We start from the raw sequence: 20,489 nt of genomic DNA on the forward strand, positions 1-20,489 counted from the left end.
TGTACATCCATAGATCAATTTGAATCTTTTTGTTCTTTGTGTGAATACGTTTGTGTGGTTGCCAAGGTGTGTTTAGTATATTTTATACATCAGGGCCTGAGTTGAACCTTTGTCAGTTCACAGCATCAGCACACAGTATGTGTTGGCTGATAAGAACTTATTACTACTCATTGACACTTTTCCCTTTTTCTATTTCTATTTATTTTCAATTATTTTATTTTCTACATTGAGGCCATCCTGCACAAAAAGTTATTTGTTGTTAAACAGTGAAATGTTGTGCTTCTAACAAACAATTTTTTGATCCATATTTGATGGATCATTCAAAAAATGTATGTTCAAATTTTTATGCCATAAAATCTGTATTGACCCCAAGAATCCCATATCGGTCCAGCCAATATAACATTATACAATGTGTTATCTCCCAGTTGGCTCACGGACATGTGCCTATGCTGTTATTGAACATTTGACTGTAGAATATTATTTGTTAAACTGAAATTTAAAGACTGAATCCCCTCTTGGTTAAGTTCGTCTACAAGCCTCATTTTATGTCACAACAACCTGCTGCAGCAGAGTGCAGCCTCACTAAAACAGCAACTAGACCTAATGCTTCCTCCTCCTCCTCCTCCTCCTCCTCACACACACACATGCTGAGGGAAAATACTACAACAGTGCAAAGAGGACAAAGTCCCCATCAACACACCCAGCCATCAGCCAAGTGACCAGACTGAAATTACATCGGGCTCATTCTCAGGCAATATTTTACATTTCTTTTTAGTTTTTCTAACGTCTTAAAGTTATTCTAATGTGATTTGATGTTTTTTGGCAAGTCTATGTAAACCAAATACTTCATCTGTTGGACATTTTTCTTCACTTCACTGTTGTTTTACAGGCTTAACGACTCATTTATTTATCTAAAAAAAATGTAAAAATACAGTTATTTGATACTGAAAGAATCACAATTTCAAAAGGTATCAGCTCTTCAGACAATAAAAATATCTTTTGTCACACATCTACCACCGACAACTGGTTTGATTAGCTCGACAAAACCTAGTACAAACAGCTACCAGAGCAATGGCTAACTAAGCAGTGATGGCCGACAGCTCACCAAAACCATTTTCAACAACATGCTGCCGGATTTCATTGACGTTCACAGCTTAAGCTAACAACAGGTTCAGTTTGCTCCATCACCTCAAACTTCCCAATGCACAAAGACATCTTTATGGACAAATTTAACAAAAATAATACATAGACATTACTTTATGTTGTGAGGTGTCAGGAGTCACACGATCAGCTTCCATAATGTTATCTGACCGACTTATCTAAGGTTTTTAGGCTCAATCTACAGCAGGCTCATCAACACAGAGTTGATCAATAAACCATCTTTCATTCCACTTTTTTAACAAAAATGCCAAATTTTCTTCAGTGTCAGATTCTAAAATGTGAGGATTTGTAGCACTAGATTTTAATTTTGTGCTACAGACAAAATACAGACCACACAAGCAAATGACCAACATCACTGTTTGTAGCCAGCTAACAGACTAGTTAGGAAAATAATTGGCATTTACCTCTGTGTGGACATCAGTGTGAAATGAAATGACAGGAAGCGACATTGACTTAGATGTTAAATTGCACAGTTGTGTTATTACAGACAGAAGCAGGTTCACAGAGCACATGGAGCAGCAGGACTCACCTGATCACAGGCAGAAACAGAGACGGACTGACGTCCAAACGGGAGACAGCCTTTGTCTCCGCGGACCTGAGAGACGCGGGGGGGACAGATGGAGAGAGGAAGGTCCCTCAGGGGCAGATGCAACAGCAAAAGGGGGGGAAAACACAGAGAGGTTTGTTAGACAGCGGAGCAGCCACCAGCGGTGAGCGGTTAGAGCAGCAGCGTTCACACAGCGCTCCCCCCACCAGCGACCTGTTATAAGGCTCCACGCCGCTCAAGGTGGCACATTCTGGGAGCGGCGGTGAAATGTCACACATGGGCCCGGTGGTGGAGGCTAATGAGCCCGACCAGGAGGTCAGAGCAGTGAACTCACACCTCTAAAATTACCTGCCATGGGCAATAAGCAGGGATGGGAGTGTCCGTGATTCCACATTCACTGATTCACTACAAGTCAAATCAGCAGGACTGATCATGTTCAGAGATGGTGGCGTGTTTGGAAACGGGCTTTCCCACCCTGTGGAGGCTCAGTATGTTTCAGACAGGTTGTCTATTAGCGCTGGGACGATATGCTTTTCTCCCGATTCGATTCTTCTACGATTTTTTGGATGGCGATTCGATTTAAATTGCGATTCTACGATATTGCAGATTCTCTCGATTTTTAGTCTGCATTTTTAACATTTATCTGCACACAAATACTATAGGAGCCTATAAATTAACATACTCCATTATAAAGTGAACTTAAACCCTTTTCAAAACCTGTACTCTCTGTATGTAAAAAAGGCTAACAAATGCACATTGCACAATATTTAAAAACATTTTCATAAAAAAAAAAATCGATTTAAAAATCGTCAAAAAAGATATCACGATATTTATGTGAATCGATTTTTTCTCCCACCCTTATTGTCTATCACAGTAAACTTCATCCTTAGGGCTGATTTGAGTACGCACGGTTCAATAAGGACCGATGTGAAGACTTTTTATGCCAGGCGGACAGTTAAACTGCAAACTGTCAATTACCGGTACATCCATTTTTGTATGATTTGTTTTTATTTTGGCATTTACAACATCCAGAGGGAAGTACCAATGCATTGTCTACTGTGATGACTCGGCTATTTCCAACACCTAAAAGTCTTGTGTCTATGTGTGAATGGACAGAAAAACAATCAGCTGTGGTTTTCAAGTCTGTATCATCTGATATCTCAGTGACACAGTCATGATGATGGCAGCATAAGAACAATACTAAACATCATGACGCATAATTGTTTTCCCATCATTAGAAACTTTAAATAAGCCCCGCCCTCTTCCTTGAGATCATAGACAACACAGGTGGTTGGTAATAAACATCACATAAAGCAAAGCCACATAGAAGCTGCTTCATGACACAGAGGTCAGGTGTTAGAGGGCAGCAGGAGGGCAGAGGAAGCAAGGTACAAAAAACAGGCCACAGCAAAACATCCACTCCATTCAATGTTTGATCAACCTGCTAAAAAAAAAAGGTCCACTTGTTTGTTTAGTCTAAAATGTAAATATCTGAAACACATTTTTAGTATCCTGATTTTAAAAGTGACACATAACTGACCTCTTCATTTAGTTTTTTTTTATGAGTGTTTAACTTAGTTGAAAAGGTTTAGAGAGATGACACAATGGTCTTGGAGTCTGGATTACCAACCAGAAAGTAAAGTACTCAAGTACTCGTTGTTGACGTCATTATTCAAGTAGCACTTCGCAGTGGTTTCTGACCTCGGCCTGTTGCCACATTGCTAACATGTTTGCTTTGGCCACATGAGTTGAGTGAGTAAGTACTCATTCATAAGGTACTGAGAGTATTCAAATATTTAAATTACTGGAAATGCCCGTCCCTAGCTCCTCCACAGCTGTTATACTCCCACTTTTATGCCAAAAACATACACAAAAGGCAAAAAAAACACATACATTTGCACCACTCACGTCTCTTTAACTAACTGAATTCTTGTTTGTGTGATATAAAGACCAGACTCTGGCTGTGATCTAGTGGATGAAGACAAGTGATCCTTTATGGTTTTGGTTACGGTGTGTGTGGCAACAGGTGACGTGGAACATCATTGCCGAGATTTTTAATATTCAAGACAATATGTTGTTATGTTGCCCGTGTCCCTTCGTTGTGCATCAAACGCAATTAACTCAACATGTCACACTCCCATTGGTGAGGTGATCTCCGACAGCCCCCGCCTCGCTCTGTGTCTGACTGACTGACTGACTGACAGGAGAGCGTGTGATGATCATCCGGTTGAGACCAGGCTCAGGGAGCAAACAAAACGAAAGCGGATAGCAGAAAGGCGGAGTCGAGTGAGTCGAAGAAAGGGACAACTCAGCCTTGTTCCCACACACACACACACACACACACACAGCTGTTCCTTCAGCTCATTTCTAAACCAGAACCACATCAGTGAGGCCACGCTGGGCCCAGCCCGCCTCCACGCCCGCTCCCCCAGCGCTGCGCAGAAGCCTACAGCCTCTGCAGGCCTGGACCAGCTCGGCTCGACCTGTCGCACACTGCAGACAATTATGAAGATTAACTAGAACCTGCTTCTCCTGCTGCTCACACCTGACTTCACAGAAATGCAGCTTTTAACCTGGGTTCCTGATGCAGACCTCTAAAAACACTGATGAAACGATTAGATGATCAACTCATTGATTAATTGATTGATGTATGACTGATTAAACAGCAATGATTTCGATAAAATATAAATGTATTCAGATCTTTCTCAAGCAAAACATACCAAACATAATGGTTACAGCTTCTCTAAGATGTAAGGATCTGCTCCTTAATATATTTGAACTATTAAGACAAAAAAGGACATTTGAGGACGTTATCTTTGGCTCTGATATTTTATAAATTAAACTGTTATTCACTGATATGTATTATTAGCATGGTAATCAATCTCTTTTTGTAAATCCCATGTCATTTCTCTTTATGCAAGCAAAGAGATTCAGTATCCTAGATTCTAGTGCATTTTTTTCACCTTAACTCTGTATTCCCTCACCTGTTATCTCACGTACACATGTAAGTTAGTTGTGTAAATGGCATTTAGAGTAGTGCTCTACATCTTTTGAGTTACGCCTACTTACGTAGGTCAATGCAAATATAAAGTGCCACAAACTGCTTCAGCAATATCGCCTTACTAATTGTGAGTAATATTATAGTTTTGGTGAAAATACTGTTGTGGAAGACGCAGTCAGCTGGGTTTATTTGACAATGTGATAAAACTTAAAAACAGAGACTGGTAGCTGCCACCTGCTCTGTACAAACAGGTACTCAGAGGAATAATCCTACCGACGATTTGACCTTCACTCTTCAAATTTTAACTTCTGGTGTAATTCTCTATTTAGGAAAGCACGAGCAGACATGTGGACCAACCGGAGCAGAGCTGACGGGCTCGGAGGGAGTTCACGTTCTGCACTGACATATTTCATGTTTCCACGAAATTCCTCTCGCCTGGCAGGATCTGGAGCTGTAGGCGGGGGGAGGAGGGGGCACCTCCCAGCAGATCCTGCTATAACACTGCCCACACTCCCCCACATGGATTTCTCTCAGCCAACAGATGACTAACTGTTCAGACTTCAACTCAACTAATGAAACATTTAGTGGTTTTAGAAATTACTTTGTGTTGGTTGTGTTAGTTCAACACTCACTGAGAGCATAAAAAAATGTACTAGGTGGTTATTGCAATAACGAACAGATCTTTCTCTAATATTATACAGCTTCAAAGCCAACAAATGGGCTCTAAATTAACCATCATCAAATGTATGTAAAGGTAAAAAGATGACATTGGCGGGATTTTTAAGATCATTCTACAGCAGTTTTCCTTTTTAGTGACTTTAAACTTGTGTTACACAGTATCTAACAACACTTGGTGATAGGACATTTGTAGTGTCTCATATGCTGATAATTGTGACCAAGCTCTGCAGCTCAATGAAACTTTTCAGCCTTGAAATCCTGACGTTCAAGCCACATGATAAGTCTCTTGGATCTCTGCTCAGGCTTTCATTACTTTTTCTATTTTCAGACAGTTAACTTGTCTATTGATTTGCACCAAAGCAATTAACAAGCTAAGATCACCTTATGCTCCTCTCATAGCACCTGGTTGACTGATTAATTCAATCCACCGGTGAACTACTAAAATAGGTAGTTTTCTCACTTTCCCTCAGAAGAACTGGCACCATCAAATATTTAAACTCAAGACAGAATCAGATCTTCCAGGTGGAGAAATAGATGAGACAGAGCAGCAGCAGAGCCAGTAGTAAATAAGACTGTTTTCGTCGTGATGATGATTTCATCCCCTGGTCAGCCAGGGGATGAAGACAGCCAGGTCCTTTTATCTCGTAGAGCACCAACTAAAATATAAATTAACCGCAGTGCACAATATCCATAATCTACATGGCCACTGTCACAAATAGGCTACCAAAATTTAAGAAAATGATATAATCCCAACATGTGCCATGCAATGAAGGATACAAGTTTTTCTGCCCCCTACTGGTCACTAATCACTGGATGCAGCTTTAAAATGTTAGCCAAAACTGTTGGACCTGTAATTTTTAACTATTGCAGCATTAGCCTAATGGTTATAATTAGGCCTATTCATAATATTTAAGAAGTTATTGCGATGAAGACCACATCTGCCAGATTAATATCCAAGTAGCTACTGACACATATTCCAAAATGTGTTTGAGGAAAGTCTGGACAGTAGGCTATAAACACAACTCTGAAGGTAGTTTCCAGTTCGACAGTTCAAGGCAAAGCTTAGTTGTTCAAGATTTAACACTGAGGTGAAACAATGTCTTTGATTTAGAAACCTTAAGTTTAAAGATGAAAACATCTTTTTTTACAGCAGCCTACAGAACAGTAGCTTTTTTTTTTTTTTTTTTTACAGTATTTTTTCCATAGCCTACGCTAATTTCTGCAACAGGCCAACAATCACTAGCCTACACATAGGCTAAACTTGTCATAGCTGTAGCAGTTTAAATCTATTCCTGGTTTAACAGTAAATTCATGTTATTTGTTACATCCTATAGCCTACAAAGAGTTTGACAAATCTAAGAACTGTAGCCTATTAAGCAGTCTTTAACTGGCACCTTAAACCCCCTCCCACAACTGTAGCCTAACAGGAGAAGATGTTGACACAAGGGTTTTCCCTTAATTTTCCATTTAACTTTGTTATTTTTTCCCTATTGCTCGTAATGAAACATGGTTCATGATGAGCCACTGACAACACACACGCACAGGTGTCAACATGTGCTGGTCGCAGACAGGTGAGGTCGCTTACCTGTTTCTCTCCGAGGTGGAGGAACAAACCGAGCCCACAATACAGAGCTGCAGCTGCAGACAGTTCACGCACACAGGTGTGGGTCTTCGTTTCACAAACACACGCACACGGTGGGTTTTTAAGTCCTCGCTTTAAACCTTCACAAACTGCGACATGCTGCGTGTTTACTCCGCCGTCATCCGCTGCTCCCCCTCGGCCATTTATAGGCTACCAGGACAAGCCTGCTGCTCCGTCGGTGGACTCACCGGTAGTTCACCGACGGTTTCGTCGTCTCCCGCTCCACACAGTTAAAAAGTTACACTTTCACTTGGGTGAAACGGAGAAATGAAACAATAAAACGCGTCCTCCTCCTCCGACGGGACAGAAAAGTAGTTTTCAGCCGGCAGATACACGGTGTCTTCCCCCTCCTCCGATGCCTACTGCCGTCCGTCGCTGTGTAATCAGATGCTGCTCACCACAATATCCATTCATCCTATTACACAGTTTAACCCTTCACTGTCTGTGGCGCGGCTTTATGATGCCTTTACGGACCATAGGAAAAGCTAGCACTGCAAACTGGAAAAAAACACACGTATACACACAACAGGAGCATTCATATATAAAGCCTAAATTAATTAGTCTGGGGTGTCAGATAACCTAGGTTTAAAGAGAATATTATTTCATGATTAAAAATGTGATTTCGTCACATAGCCGCCTCCCTCAGTCCCACAGCAGCTGCATTTCCTCACAAATTTCATATTTTTGAGAAGAGATCCTGAATTATACATCAGCCACATGTGTGTTTACCGACATTAAAACGGTCTCATCATTTAAATGTGAGATTAAGTCTGGAAGAATGGATGTGGCAGTGACACACCCAATTATAGTTTGACTATTTTCTGTTACACCACTCTTTCACTCCATCAAACTTTTCAGATACAATGAGGGGTTAAGTTGTTTTTAGGCTGTGTTTAAACTTTTTTCACATCCCAGTTTCTGTTGATCTCGTTTCATCTTGGGTTGATTTCACACTGGCTGACTCAGTGTCCACAAGCTTGCAGCGGCATCCCTCAGGTGTTCGAGTCCCTCCCCTCTCAAAATATTCAGTTTTCTGTACAAACAGCGCCATCCTCAGGAGGACAGCAACATAACACCAAAAAACCACACTAGGTAAACAGGAACTTCAAAAAAGGTTAAGTCTTGTTTGTTTTTAATTTACACTCTTCAGTCTCATAATTATTGAAGTGGTTCATTACTAGTTTAACACAACAAAGCTGTGCCAGAAACAGGCACCAGATTTCAATCTGACTGCAGCAAAACAAAGTATTAAGTTGTACAAAACTTGTTGGCTGCCTTTGAGCAATGACACACATTTATAATGCGACTTCCTAATACTTACAGTGTGGAAGTATAACAATCACATTCAGGAGCAAGTCACATGAAAGAAAGGGCAATCAGATATTCAACTGACCCAATCTGCAACATTACATTCTTCAGTAGTCTGTTATTCTGCAAGAACACATAAAAACAAAGTTTATTTGTCTGAAACGTTTTAAGCTCTTGGAAATGACCAATAATCCTAACATATACATAATGTGCAAATATATAAATAAGAATTAAATTGGCTGGAATTGGAATAAAATGTTTGCTGTTATGCGGTTTTACCTTATATGCTTGTGGTCGCCAAGGAACTTCAGGGAGAAATCACAAGTTCCATAGGGGAACATGTTTTGACAGTAAATAAAGTAAATGTCAGATTTACTCAAGCTCTTTGTTTGCAGTGTGGAAAAATGCACACAAAAAAACATTGAAAAGTCAATAAATAGACCTTGATCAAATGTAAAAGTATGGAATAACTGCAGCTTTGACATTTTAGGTCACAAGAGGTTTGATGCATCATTTGTGAGCTTTTTCTGATTATTTTTAGTTTTATCTTAAAATTTTACTTTGCAGCTAAATGTGGCTGGAAGTATCCTTCATGTTAAACTCTGATATTTGTCTAAGGGACATTTAAGCAGGACTAAGGCAGTTGTGATGGCAGTCAGCGGCTTGTTCGGCGGGTGAAGCTGGACCTGTCTGGACCGGACGCCTCATCGTTCCTCTTCCAGCAGTGATCTGAAGTTCTTCAGCTCTCGGACGCTCGTGGAAATCCTGCAGGACATGCGCAACACACAAAGAATACAGTTACAGACATGTACTTCCAGTCAGGGGCGTAGCACCCAATTCTGGGCCCTGTACACTCGTAATGTCAGTGGGCCACTATCCATGGCAGTGCACGAAGCGCAGAGTTGTTTTTGAGGTAAATTTATAAAAAGCCGCCAAAGCGCGTTTCCTTTGGAGGCAGTTTTTCGGCAAGCAATCTCTTTTCGGCACTATACTGGCTTTGCATTTACCTCAAAAACAACTCGTAACATTCCGTTATTATCTCATATCATATCTCTGCCGATCTAAAAATAGCTTGCACCGACAATTAAAGGTAACAAATATACTCCTAAAACTATAGGGATTATGGCAATGGGCCAGTTTGCCAAAATGTTGAAATATCCCTGTAACAGTTGCTTCCCCTAATTCTGCCTTCTTTTTTTTCTTTCCGCTCTTTCTTTTTCTGATACCCAGATTTATGTTTTTTGGGTGGCATGATGAAAGCTAGCCTCATTCAATCTGGGCTCATTGACGTTACACTTGTCGCTGGCCGCTGTCTATGGGTGGACTAAGCCATTTTACGCCTCCAAGAGGGGGCCCCCCGAATGTCCAATATGTTGGGAGGACTTTGACACAGAGTTATCAATATATTTGAAATAAATTATGACACCAATTCATTCGAAATAAAAACAGCACACAAAAAAATTAATTATTTCAGGATTTTCATGGGCCCTCTCCCTACTCTGGCCCTGGGTAGTCAGGCCCCCTTTTCCCCCCACTACCACGCCCATGCTTCCACTGCCACTCAGAGGACAAAACCAGCTCTTTTCAGATGGTACAAATCAATCTCTCACCTCCCAAAGGCGTTGAACAGAGAGACGATCTCCTGCCGGCTGAGCTGGAAACTGGGTCGTCGGTCACTTGAAGTGGGCAGAGCTTCAATCTGTCGCTCAGAAAACAAAATCTTAAGCGCAGTGCCTAATCCCTGAGTCTGATGACAAGAGAGGGAGAGAGAGAGAGATCAAAACAAAGATCAAATCACAAAGGACACACATTTTACAATACACATACATGACATAATAACAATTAAATCATAATTTAAAATCAGATTACAATGAGTAAGATTACTAAACCTTACTAGACATGACCCTAACCATCAGATAAATAAATAAAAAAAGTCAAAGTCAATCAAGTCGAATAAAAATAGAAGCGTTCTTCTCACTTCTCCTTGGCAGCTATTTAGATTTTTAAGTTGAATTTGTTTTGATTGGTTAAAAATAACATCACCAGACTTACCTGAAGTTTCCCCCACAGTCGACATTTGAAGCAGCCGACACAGTCCATGATCCTGGAGATGTTGAGAAAGGCCAGTCTGACATCCTCCTGATGGAAACACAGAACAGGAAAACACACCCATGTCACTAAGATGCACAAAGACATCGGTTAATAAAACAGTTTAAAAAAAAACAGAAAACAGGACGAGAGCAGGGTGTATTGTGTCACTTCAACTATTTCACAATGAATATTGACTTCTCCATGTTGCAGTTTAACCTCAGATTCAGTTATTAACAAACAGATACAGTTTGCACAGATTTGCGAACTCACTTTAAACACTTTCTGTTTCTCAAATGCATTACAGTACAAAAAGCAAAACAACACTGAGAACATGACACATCTTATCTTTATAGATTATGAGATTATCTGTGAAATTGATTTTAAAAAAAGAAGATCAAATGAGAAGAAGCTTATTATGTTAAATGAGTTTCACCAGACACAACATGTCCTGATATCTGCTGCCTGAGATGTCTTTGTTCCGAGGAAATGATGAAAACACGGTTTTACAAACCTTCAGCTTGGCTGCTTCCTTTTCATCCCCAGCGAACAGAGATGTCTCATCAAAGTGCAGAGGGAAAGATCTGGGAGAGTGGAGATGGAGATGAAGGTCATGAATATAGCAGCTGGACAGAAAACACTGCTAATGAGAAATAAAAAAAAAAAAAGGTTTATGTTTCATGCTTATTCAGAAAGAAATCAACGCAAGATAAAGAGAAATAGAAAAATAAAAATGTATGGATACAGTATGCATCTGTGTTGAGAATAAGGCCTCAGACTGACCGGGCCAGCTGCAGGATCTCCACCAGCAGCTCTTTGTGCTTCCCGTCTTCCTCCGGTCTGCCAGTGTAGAGCCGGAACGATGGCTGCTGGAAGAAGGGAAGGGCTTTGGCCAGCGCTCGCAGCTCTATCAGGTACAGGAAGTAGAGGTTGCGGAGCCTCTTGGGCCCCTCGCCAGCCGTCAGCTCTGAGTCGAAACGCTGCCTGAACTCAGACACATTGTGACCCCACTTCTTCTGAAACCAGCTGTCTGAAGGTAAGACAGGATTACCACACAGAGAGATGAAGGTGTTATTACAGGAACCAGAGGTCATAATAGAGTCACAACTGATTGTATAAAATACAATATTTTTTCTTTTTTTTGGAACAAGATATAAGGTGATTAATATTAGTCTTATGTCTTTGTGTTTAAAGACCCACTCCCATGAAAATCGTGTTTTTCGTGCTTTTCACATGTTCCTGTGGCATTTTTCTTGTGTTAGAGCACATATCAGCAGAAAAGGAAGTGCAAAATTGCATTTCTGAGTTTTTCTGCCTTCAAATGGCAGACGCAAACTGGCAGTTTCAGGGAGACTGGAGCTGACGTGTCACAGCTCCAGGGGAGGGCACTAGTGCTACAAGCTCCCGCCCCGCTCTGCATCTGGCTCAGAGGTGAAAGCCTTGACAGCTCGGTGTAGCTGTCATGGTACAACAGGTATAGCTCACCTGGTAGAGCAGCTTGCACCGTGAGCAAGGATTATGTTCCAGTTTGGGATCAAATCCCAGTGTGGAGTTTTACACTAAACGCGCTGAATCTGTAATTGTACAATGTCCAGCTGTCAGCGAGCGGGGGGTGGGGTGCGAGGAGGTGGCTGGGCGGGTGCAGAGCAGTGCAGTCTCCGCCCACCCTCCAGAGGCACATTGCTAATGAGCTGGTTTTAAAATGACCGAAAAGGGTCGCGGAAGTGGGACTTTAAGGACACGTCAAATCAGACACAAAATAATAGTTAGGTGCTAAAAAGACAGATCATTTCCTCAAGATCTGAAGAAAAACTTAAATTTGTTAACAACATAATTCATTATGTGTCTGTGATTTCTGTCACACAGTGGGTGGCTGTACGCTGATCAGCATCTCTCTGTCATCATCCGGTATCCATGGAGACACGGAGGGCCTGAAGCTGGTCAGCTGTGTTGTTAAGCCTGCCAAACCTCTTCTTGGCTGGCACGCAATAATGTGATGATTGTCTATAACAACGCATGGAGCTGTTTCAGTCTGTGTAAGGCCTTGGTTGAAGAGATATGTGATATATGATAAAATGTGTGTGTGAGCCAGACAATGGCACTCTTAATTTTTGTTTTATTTTTCATTATTTGCACAACCACAGTGATAATTATTGAAAGAAAAAAAGTATATAATCAGAGAGGAATGAGTTCTGTGGTTATAATTTGGGTGGTTCTGGTTTTTCTATTGATATTTATTAGTGTTTGTGATATTAATGACTGGGTCACAGATGTGGTGCTAGGGATGTTAGTTGTTACGGTATATTCTCCTGTTCACCTCTGTTGGAGGTGGAGAACAGCTGATTGGATCGCACAAATTTTTTTGACCATCACTTTCGTTCTCATCACTGCCGTTATTTTCCTCATAATGTTGTACGTGATATATTTTCTGTATTTTGAACTGCCAGTGAATGTTTTTGGTGTCATGTCAGATAAATCAAACGAGAGCAGCAAATTCAAACTCTTAAATCAGGTAAAATAAAATAAGAGGGCCAGACAATAAATGCCTGAATGAGTGGGTGCAGCCAGGTTTGTGCAGGTGTTTGTGTCTCACCTTCCAGGAGGTATCTGGCGCTCAGGTGTATGTTGATGCTGGCGTGGAGGCCTGAGACGAGACGGTAGAAAGCTCTCTTCTCCACACACTGACCTGAGAGAGAAGGTGATGCACGCAGAGTTGAGGATGAATAAAATAAAAACAAAACAGGCAATACTTCACTACAACATTAAATTTCAACCTTCAAGTTAAAATATCAGCTCACCTTGCAGCCAGCTGTAGAAGGTCCTAGCTGTAAATAGAGCAAGGATATAGTCAGACTCAGAGGGATGAAACTGACATAATGAGTCACGGTGCAGGTGGGTAAAGTCAGGTCAACAGCTCTCACCTTCGGCTCCTGAGCTGCTGTGAAAGGAGCCGGGAATCAGCGGCCGCTTCACAGTGTAAGGCCTGTGGAACAAAGAGTCATGAACCATCGTCTGCAGTTTCAAGGTTTTACAAATGTGAAAATATTATTAGTAGGCTATAGCACCTCATGTAAGACACTACTAATCACTGTTCCCTCTAAAGTGTTTTACTGTGCAATTGCACACTACTCCCCACCTCTTTGCCCAGAAGACAAAAAAAGTTGCACACTCAAATATCCCCGACTAGTTTACTGTTTATTTCTCCCTAATGTGCGCTTCGAATTGTGAAATTTATGACCTTAACCGTGGTCTGTAGTGCAACTACGATTTAAGTTTTTGCTTGAAAATTATTATTACTGTTCATTTCAAGAATGCTTCTGTGCCAAGAGTTGATGACACAAACTTGATGTTAGTTATTTTTTTCATATTGTTCATATGGCAATAAATGCAAAATCTATTTTGCCAAAACAATATTGTATTTTGTTATCATTAACTGTAACTGACCTAGATATGGAGTAGCCTAGGTAATGTTGTCAAAATAATCTGTTATTAATCATAATAGTAATAGCCAATTGTATTGATATTTGGAGTTGGAGAGGTGAGGCCATAGCACCAGCATGTGGAAGTACTGTGTTATATTAAATTAGAGGGAACATTGCTACTAATTGCACTAATTGTTTTTTATATTGTGGCTTGTCTGGGTGCTTACTTGAAGCAGTTTTCCTCATAGATGCTGTTCCAGATCCTCCAGACCTCAGGGCCCCTGTAGCCGGTGAAGCGCTCCGGGTTCAGCAGCAGGTCCACGTACTGGGAGTCGGGTGACTCCTCGTCTGGGAAGCAGAAAAACTTCAATCAGCTGTAAGTGGCTCCAATTCTCGTCGCCTAATATGTTTTTTTTTCTCCTAATGAATCAATTTCTTTCAGAGACGACTGGACATTCAGTACCGTCGACCACGCAGAATCGCTCGGCCTCGTCGTCGTGCTTGGTCCAGTCGAGCAGAGCCTCTCTGGTCTCGTCGCTGGAGAGTGAGAACAGAGAAAAAACAGTGGGTTGGTTCAATTTCTCCTCTGTGGGATTCTGTGCAACCAGAACTCATGGGTTTAATATTTGGTTTTCTTAGTTAAAGGAGAAATATTTAATACAAACAAATGTAATCCAGATAATAAACTCCACCAATCTGTTAATGTTTGCATCATGGACTGGCACCATCTCACCTCAGAGAGACGTCCACAGCTCCGAGATGCTGCGTCTTCTCACACTCCACCAGCTGCTCGTTTGCTTCTGCTGAATACTGAACACACACACACAGAAATACAGTCAATTTGTTATAACCCCTGAATGTATTCCACACCAGGTACTAGTTAACAGCATATAAAGAAATATGAACATACACAAAGAAGAATTTTGTATACTGTATATTATATATTTTGTGCAACTCACCTTGTTGTGGGACGATGACCTGATCCCCTCTGGCACCTCGTTCTATGAGCAGACACAGTCTAAAGTCAGTCTGTTTGTTTCCAGCAGGTCGATCACAGACAAACGATACAAAGAACGTGCACAGAGGAGTCACAGCTCACAGACGTCTTGACCACTGACAAGATTTCCTCAGGAAAATCCGTTTATCAGGAATTGTTTATCTTTTCCAGTGTCAATATTAAGATTTGGAAAGAGCAACAAGAGGACTGTTCTACACCACATGGCCCATCGAAGGTCTATTTTTGCTGTGAATGCCTTTTTCATTTGTCTGTAATAAGAAGATCCTGACACCAATGAATTGAGTTGGATACTTATAGTGTCATTATTCAACTGTATGAATTCATTGGACAAAATGTGGCTGATCAAACAAAAGGCAGGTGTGACTCAGGTGTGTGGTTTCTCTTTGTACAGTAACACAACCTCTAACTGAATCAGATGAAGTGATACTATCGCTCGCTCAACATATGACATAAGTATGACGCCATATGATACTCACAGCAGAGCAGGGCTGCACAGCACAGAGCTTCTGACCACAGTGACTGTTGTCCGTCCAGAACGGACACGGCTTATTCAGATTCACCTGCAGAGTCACCGACCCATGTCCTCAGCAACACAGCAGTTCATATGTGTGTATGTATATTTCTGTTTGTGTGTGTTGTCTATCGGCTCACTTTACCTCGTAGAACCTGAAATAGTCAGACTCAAGTAAATTTTGGAGTTTAGGGAAAAGCCGCTCATTGTTGAAGCTGTCGATGGTCTCTACGTCACAAGTGCAGTCGTCCAGGTCGCCTGTGACCTGAATGATGTGGACACAAAAAACATCTGGTTATACTGTTGTGCACCGTTAAAGAGGACATGTACAGTCCTCACTGCAACTGGCCCCGGTTCGAATCCCCCAGCAGCCCCTTGCTGCATATCATTCCCCCTCTCTGTCTTCACATTTCCTGTCTCTCTCTGACTACTACACACACAAAAGCTCAGAAAAATACTCTCTGAATGCAGTAGTAAATCTTGTGCACACCTGGTGAACAGGTGCATAGTAAAATAAATGCAAAATAAAGTAACGATCCCTCCCTCCCCAATACATGGATTACATATTCAGATATGCATGTAAAACTATTGTTCCCTCTGCTTTTGCATCTGTTCTCATTAGTACAGTACTGTACCATTTGCTTTTTAAAGTTTAAGGATAAGATAAGCAGTAGCCTACCTTTATTAAGTACAAAATAAAAACAGAATCTCAAATGTATTCATTTTTATGTTGTTTATCACATTATTGTGTGTCTTTACTTTTGTGCTGTTGTCTAACTTGAAAGTCCTCTAATAAAGGTAAACAGAAATCTAAAATGTATGAGACAAAATTAAATAGCCTATAAGAAACATGACTCCTAAAGAGCTAATAATGTTGGTGTGTATTTGGTGAATCACCACCAACAGTTTGTTGGCTGACACACACTGTAGCTGCAGTGTGATCACAGCTGTTGTTCCTTGAACGCTGCTTCAAACTGTAAAACAGTGTAGCAGTGTAGCTATTTCTCTTTATGGGTTGAGATAATTATTGATGAATGATCATGAGGAGTGAATGCGACTCATAATCTACGTGAGAACCTATCATCACTTTGCGCCAACTGGCTTCCTCTTAGCTACACCTTTACAACGCGATAATCACTTATTTTGACAACTTGTAACCCACTCCAACATAAACTAACAGGCAGGTCATTGAACATGTCATGTGTGGGATAAAAAAACACGGATGTCCTCGTGGCTCACCTCACAGAAACACCTGCTGTCTCCAGATCCGCACACCTGGAGGAGGAAGAGCAGGAAGACCACCAGCTTCATCGCGAGCTGACCTCAGATCAGTCGGACACCTCTCCGACAGAAAACGCTTGATCACAGACCAGAACCACCACCACCACCACCACCACCAGGACTGTGGGCTCGTGTGTCCGAGGAGAGCTTCACTTGTGCGGCGACGGGAGACGCTGAGCAGCGGTGTCAGTGTGGGGCGGTGATGATCGGATGTGAAGTTTTGCTTCCTCGTATTTCCTCATTTCCACTCCACGACGTGCGATAGGCTACGTGACGGATTGATGAGAAGCGTGAGATCAGACTCTGACACACATCGGCCTCCTCACCGTGATTCAAGTGTGTGAATATCTGTCACCCACACATCTGTAATCCAGGCTTTTAAACTGGAAGGGCTTTTTCTTCCTGTTCGCGCACAAAATAATCCGACTGAAACCTCCTGCGTGGACAAAGTAGCCTATGAGAGAATTCCTTATGTTTATTACTGCACTATAATAGATTTAAACAGAATAGGCTAAATCATTAGAAAGAATAACCACGAATATGTTAAAATATTTTTTAATTTTATATCATATTTTTAAAGCAGTGATATGATCAAATATAATCCACCCTGATATAAAAATATTTGTTGTAGCAGTATAAAGTACAAAGTTATTGAATCAAATATTGAGAAAGAAACTCTATAATAGTAGGCTACAGATCAAATGAAACCGATACTGAAGCCTACATTTCGTGTCTGTTTATGATATTTAAATCTTTAGGTGTATAATGGATATTGTGTAATATCAGAAGGTAACCACACGGTGGAGCTAGAGGACTCTGGTTTATAGCTATTTCTTCTGGTCAGGTAAAGGGACAAACCGATCAAATCAACTCAAATATACGTTTTCTTATGGAGTGTAGCTATTTCATCAATTAAGTGTGACTTCTATGTTGTAATAAGAACCGGCCATGTACTGTGTCAATGCCATCCAGTCCATAATAGAAAGATGACAGAAATGTGTTAATCGAATCTAACCAAGTCTTTATTGAAAAAAAAAAAAATGAATGTAGCCTACTCAACTTCATTTCTTTTTCTTTTTTTGTTTGTGACCAATAATTCAGCTTCTGTTTCCCCATCCTATTCTATGGCCTAAGAATACATTCTTTTTGGAAAATCAGTAAAATGACACTACACAACTACCAACCAGTAGCTACAATAGTGGAGTGAGAATTCAGATCATTGTAAAAAATACAGTCTCACCACGATAAGGCCTTTATTTAAGTTGTTTGTTTTTGATATATGTGCTCAGGACTCCAGGAAAAGTAGAGCTGATACTCAGACTGTAGATAAGATAATCACATTTGTCCTGTATTATACTTTATTTTAAAGAAGTGCAGAAGTTGTTGAGTGGAAGAATGAACTTATCACAGTGGGAGAAAATAACTCAGTACATTTGTACTTTCTGCACAGTTTGACATAACTTTTTTCCTTAAGGTTAAAACAGCTCAATCATCTGCTGCTTGATTCTTTTACTGTAATGCAACAACAAAGAAACAACAAATACATTGTAATGTATTAATATGGGTTAAAATAAGACTTTGTTGATCCTGAGGGGGAAAGCTATAGTATAGTCAAGAGAATTAGCTTCATATTGACTATCTGCAACAGAGGTTTAGAGAAGAAACGTCCCATTCTGTGCTGCAGAGATGTGCCATTAGACTAATTAGACAGTGGTTTTAGTGTCTTGGTGTTTGAGTGGTTCCTGGTCCTCTGTGACTGGCTCTAATGTAGCCAGGCAAGAGAGCGGTGTGTGAGGCTGGAGAGGCTGCTGGCTGCTGAGACCTTTCAAACTTTCTCACTTTTGTCTAATACCCTTGAACCATCACCGTGCCCTTGCTCTGGAAATTGATGCTAAATCTTTACCCAGTACTGTCAGATAGATTTGTTGCTCGTCATATTAAGGTCATTATATTGCTCACCGAGAGTAGAATGCCAAGCTTCTGGGTTGCTCCGTAGATAACAGCAGGTCTGTTATTGCTGCTCCGTCACCTTGCCTTTTAAAGTCTGCACTGGGTGTCTCAGGGTAGTTTCTCTCCAAGCAGCTCTCGTCTGTGGTTCCTCCTCAATGCTTCACTGGTCTGGTCTTCTGGGTGGTGGATCGCCAGACTCTCTACACTCCAATCCATCCACCTGGTTGCAGCTGTTATGAGTCCAACTGAGTTTTATTTTCATGTTTTTACTTTCATGTCCTACTTAATATTAAATAAAACTAACATACACTGACCCTGAGAGCACGCTGGAACTTAAGAAAAAAACATGCAAAGAGACAAACATGCTCCAAATAAACTTGATCAATTTGACAACACATGGGCTGCAATAACTCATAACAGAAATGTTTCCATGAACACAAACATTTCTCAGTCGGGACTCAGTTGAAGTCCAATGCTAAGTTAACAGTAGCAATAATTATGGAATTACGTAAATCGTGTAATAAATAAATAAATAAATAAATAAATAAATAAACTCACCTTATTTTTAAAGACTGATAGCCAGCTTCACAACTTCTTAAAGAACAATTCCGGGCAAATTCCACCTGGGGCTAGTTTCTATTTTAGGAAAGGAAAGGGAAGATTTTCTTTTTAATTGCTCCTGTTTTGCAGTAGCCTATTCTGTCTGTCCCCGCATCATCACGGCAGCGTATAATGGGAGCCGAGCGATCTTACACTGTTTAGGCTGTTAACATCCCAAAGCCGCACATTTTTTTCACAGTGTCAGCGGTTTGTTTACTTCAAGAAAGCCGAATGTCGACTGCCAACATGTTTGTAAACAGAGCTGTAATAGAAAGTCTTGTGAAGTCTCGCGCGAGAATCAAGTTTATGTGCTCAGTATGTTTACAGGCAGAATAAACAATATCCAGATTTATTCTTACTGCTACGAAGACGTTGTGGCTCTGAGTTGATATTCCTTTGTTGATAAAAGAAACAAGAGGCTTCAGACACCGGTTAGCCGTCAACTTGACTCTTACGGAGACTTTGGATGTTCTCGCGAGACTTTCTATTATAGCTCTGTTTACAAATATGTCCGCTTGCTTGAACCCCTCAGTGTATGTTTGAATAGCCATCTAATGCTGTCTGTGGAAAAATGTGTGGCTTTGAAGGTAAACAGCCTAAACAGGGACGGACAGAACTACTGCATAACAGGAGCAATTAAAAAGAAAATGTTCAGATTCCTTCTTTTAGGCCTAAACTACTGTAATATTAGTACAGCCCCGAATTTGCCCAGAATTGTCCTTTAAGTCAAGAAGCACTGACTGGACATCCTTTCTTCTTTCTTTCTCTTTTAAAAAAACTAACAAGAAACATGAAAATTACATTAATGGTCTATAAAAATGTTATTATTCTAAGTATTTGTTAGGCTATGTGTTATATTTTTCATGTTTGTCCTTTCTAAGTTTCACTGATTTCATGGTGCTGGTATATAGGTGACAGTTAGTGTGTTGTTCACTGGTTTTAATTGTTGACACTTTGTCAGGCTGACTGGAAATTCGCTCACGTTTTTCACAATTGCAGTTAAAAGAAAAGATGCTTCTAAAATTTTATCTAAAATCTATTGTAGCCTAATCAAAATAGCAGGAGCTGTGATTTGTTACTTCTCCCTCTTTTTTTTCTCTCTACCTCTGCCTCTCCCCATCTCCCCCTCCCCCTATGCCCCCTCCCCTCCTCTGTCCCTCTATTTTGGTGCTTCCTCGCGCTGCCAAGCCCCTGACGTAATGCTCCGCTGTTAATGATTAGCATGTGGAAACGAGCAGCGCGAGCCTCTTTCCGTCAAGACGGCCAAAACACAGGCGGAAGT

General features: G+C 40.9%; 2 protein-coding genes across 4 annotated transcripts in view; both read right to left on the reverse strand.

Annotated features, from left to right (window-relative positions):
- Nucleotides 1–7,410, reverse strand: part of pacsin3 (protein kinase C and casein kinase substrate in neurons 3) — a 35,023-nt gene extending 27,613 nt beyond the window's left edge. The window contains exons 1-2 of one of the 3 annotated variants that reach the window (XM_085770709.1): nt 6,973–7,403; nt 1,691–1,756 (exon numbers count right to left, since the gene is read on the reverse strand). The gene's annotated coding sequence lies outside the window, so the exon portion shown is untranslated. Of the gene's footprint in view, nt 1–1,690; nt 1,835–6,972 lie in introns of those variants that run through there. The other 2 variants (XM_085770715.1, XM_085770699.1) reach the window with 2 other exon arrangements.
- Nucleotides 7,411–8,146: 736 nt separating this feature from the next.
- Nucleotides 8,147–16,841, reverse strand: ero1a (endoplasmic reticulum oxidoreductase 1 alpha). Its single transcript, XM_085770630.1, has 15 exons — nt 16,616–16,841; nt 15,522–15,641; nt 15,342–15,425; nt 14,807–14,848; nt 14,581–14,657; nt 14,311–14,384; nt 14,075–14,195; nt 13,347–13,408; nt 13,224–13,250; nt 13,019–13,111; nt 11,209–11,455; nt 10,940–11,009; nt 10,390–10,476; nt 9,948–10,084; nt 8,147–9,102 (listed from the first exon to the last, which is right to left on the reverse strand). The coding sequence occupies exons 1-15, from the start codon at nt 16,685–16,687 to the stop codon at nt 9,042–9,044; spliced, it is 1,374 nt and encodes a 457-aa protein (XP_085626756.1). The 5' UTR covers nt 16,688–16,841; the 3' UTR covers nt 8,147–9,041.
- Between the last annotated feature and the right edge of the window lie 3,648 nt (nt 16,842–20,489).

The sequence above is a fragment of the Trachurus japonicus genome, chromosome 3 (assembly GCF_045865225.1).
Source record: "Trachurus japonicus isolate A0001 chromosome 3, Traja_1.0".
Lineage (NCBI taxonomy): Eukaryota > Metazoa > Chordata > Actinopteri > Carangiformes > Carangidae > Trachurus > Trachurus japonicus.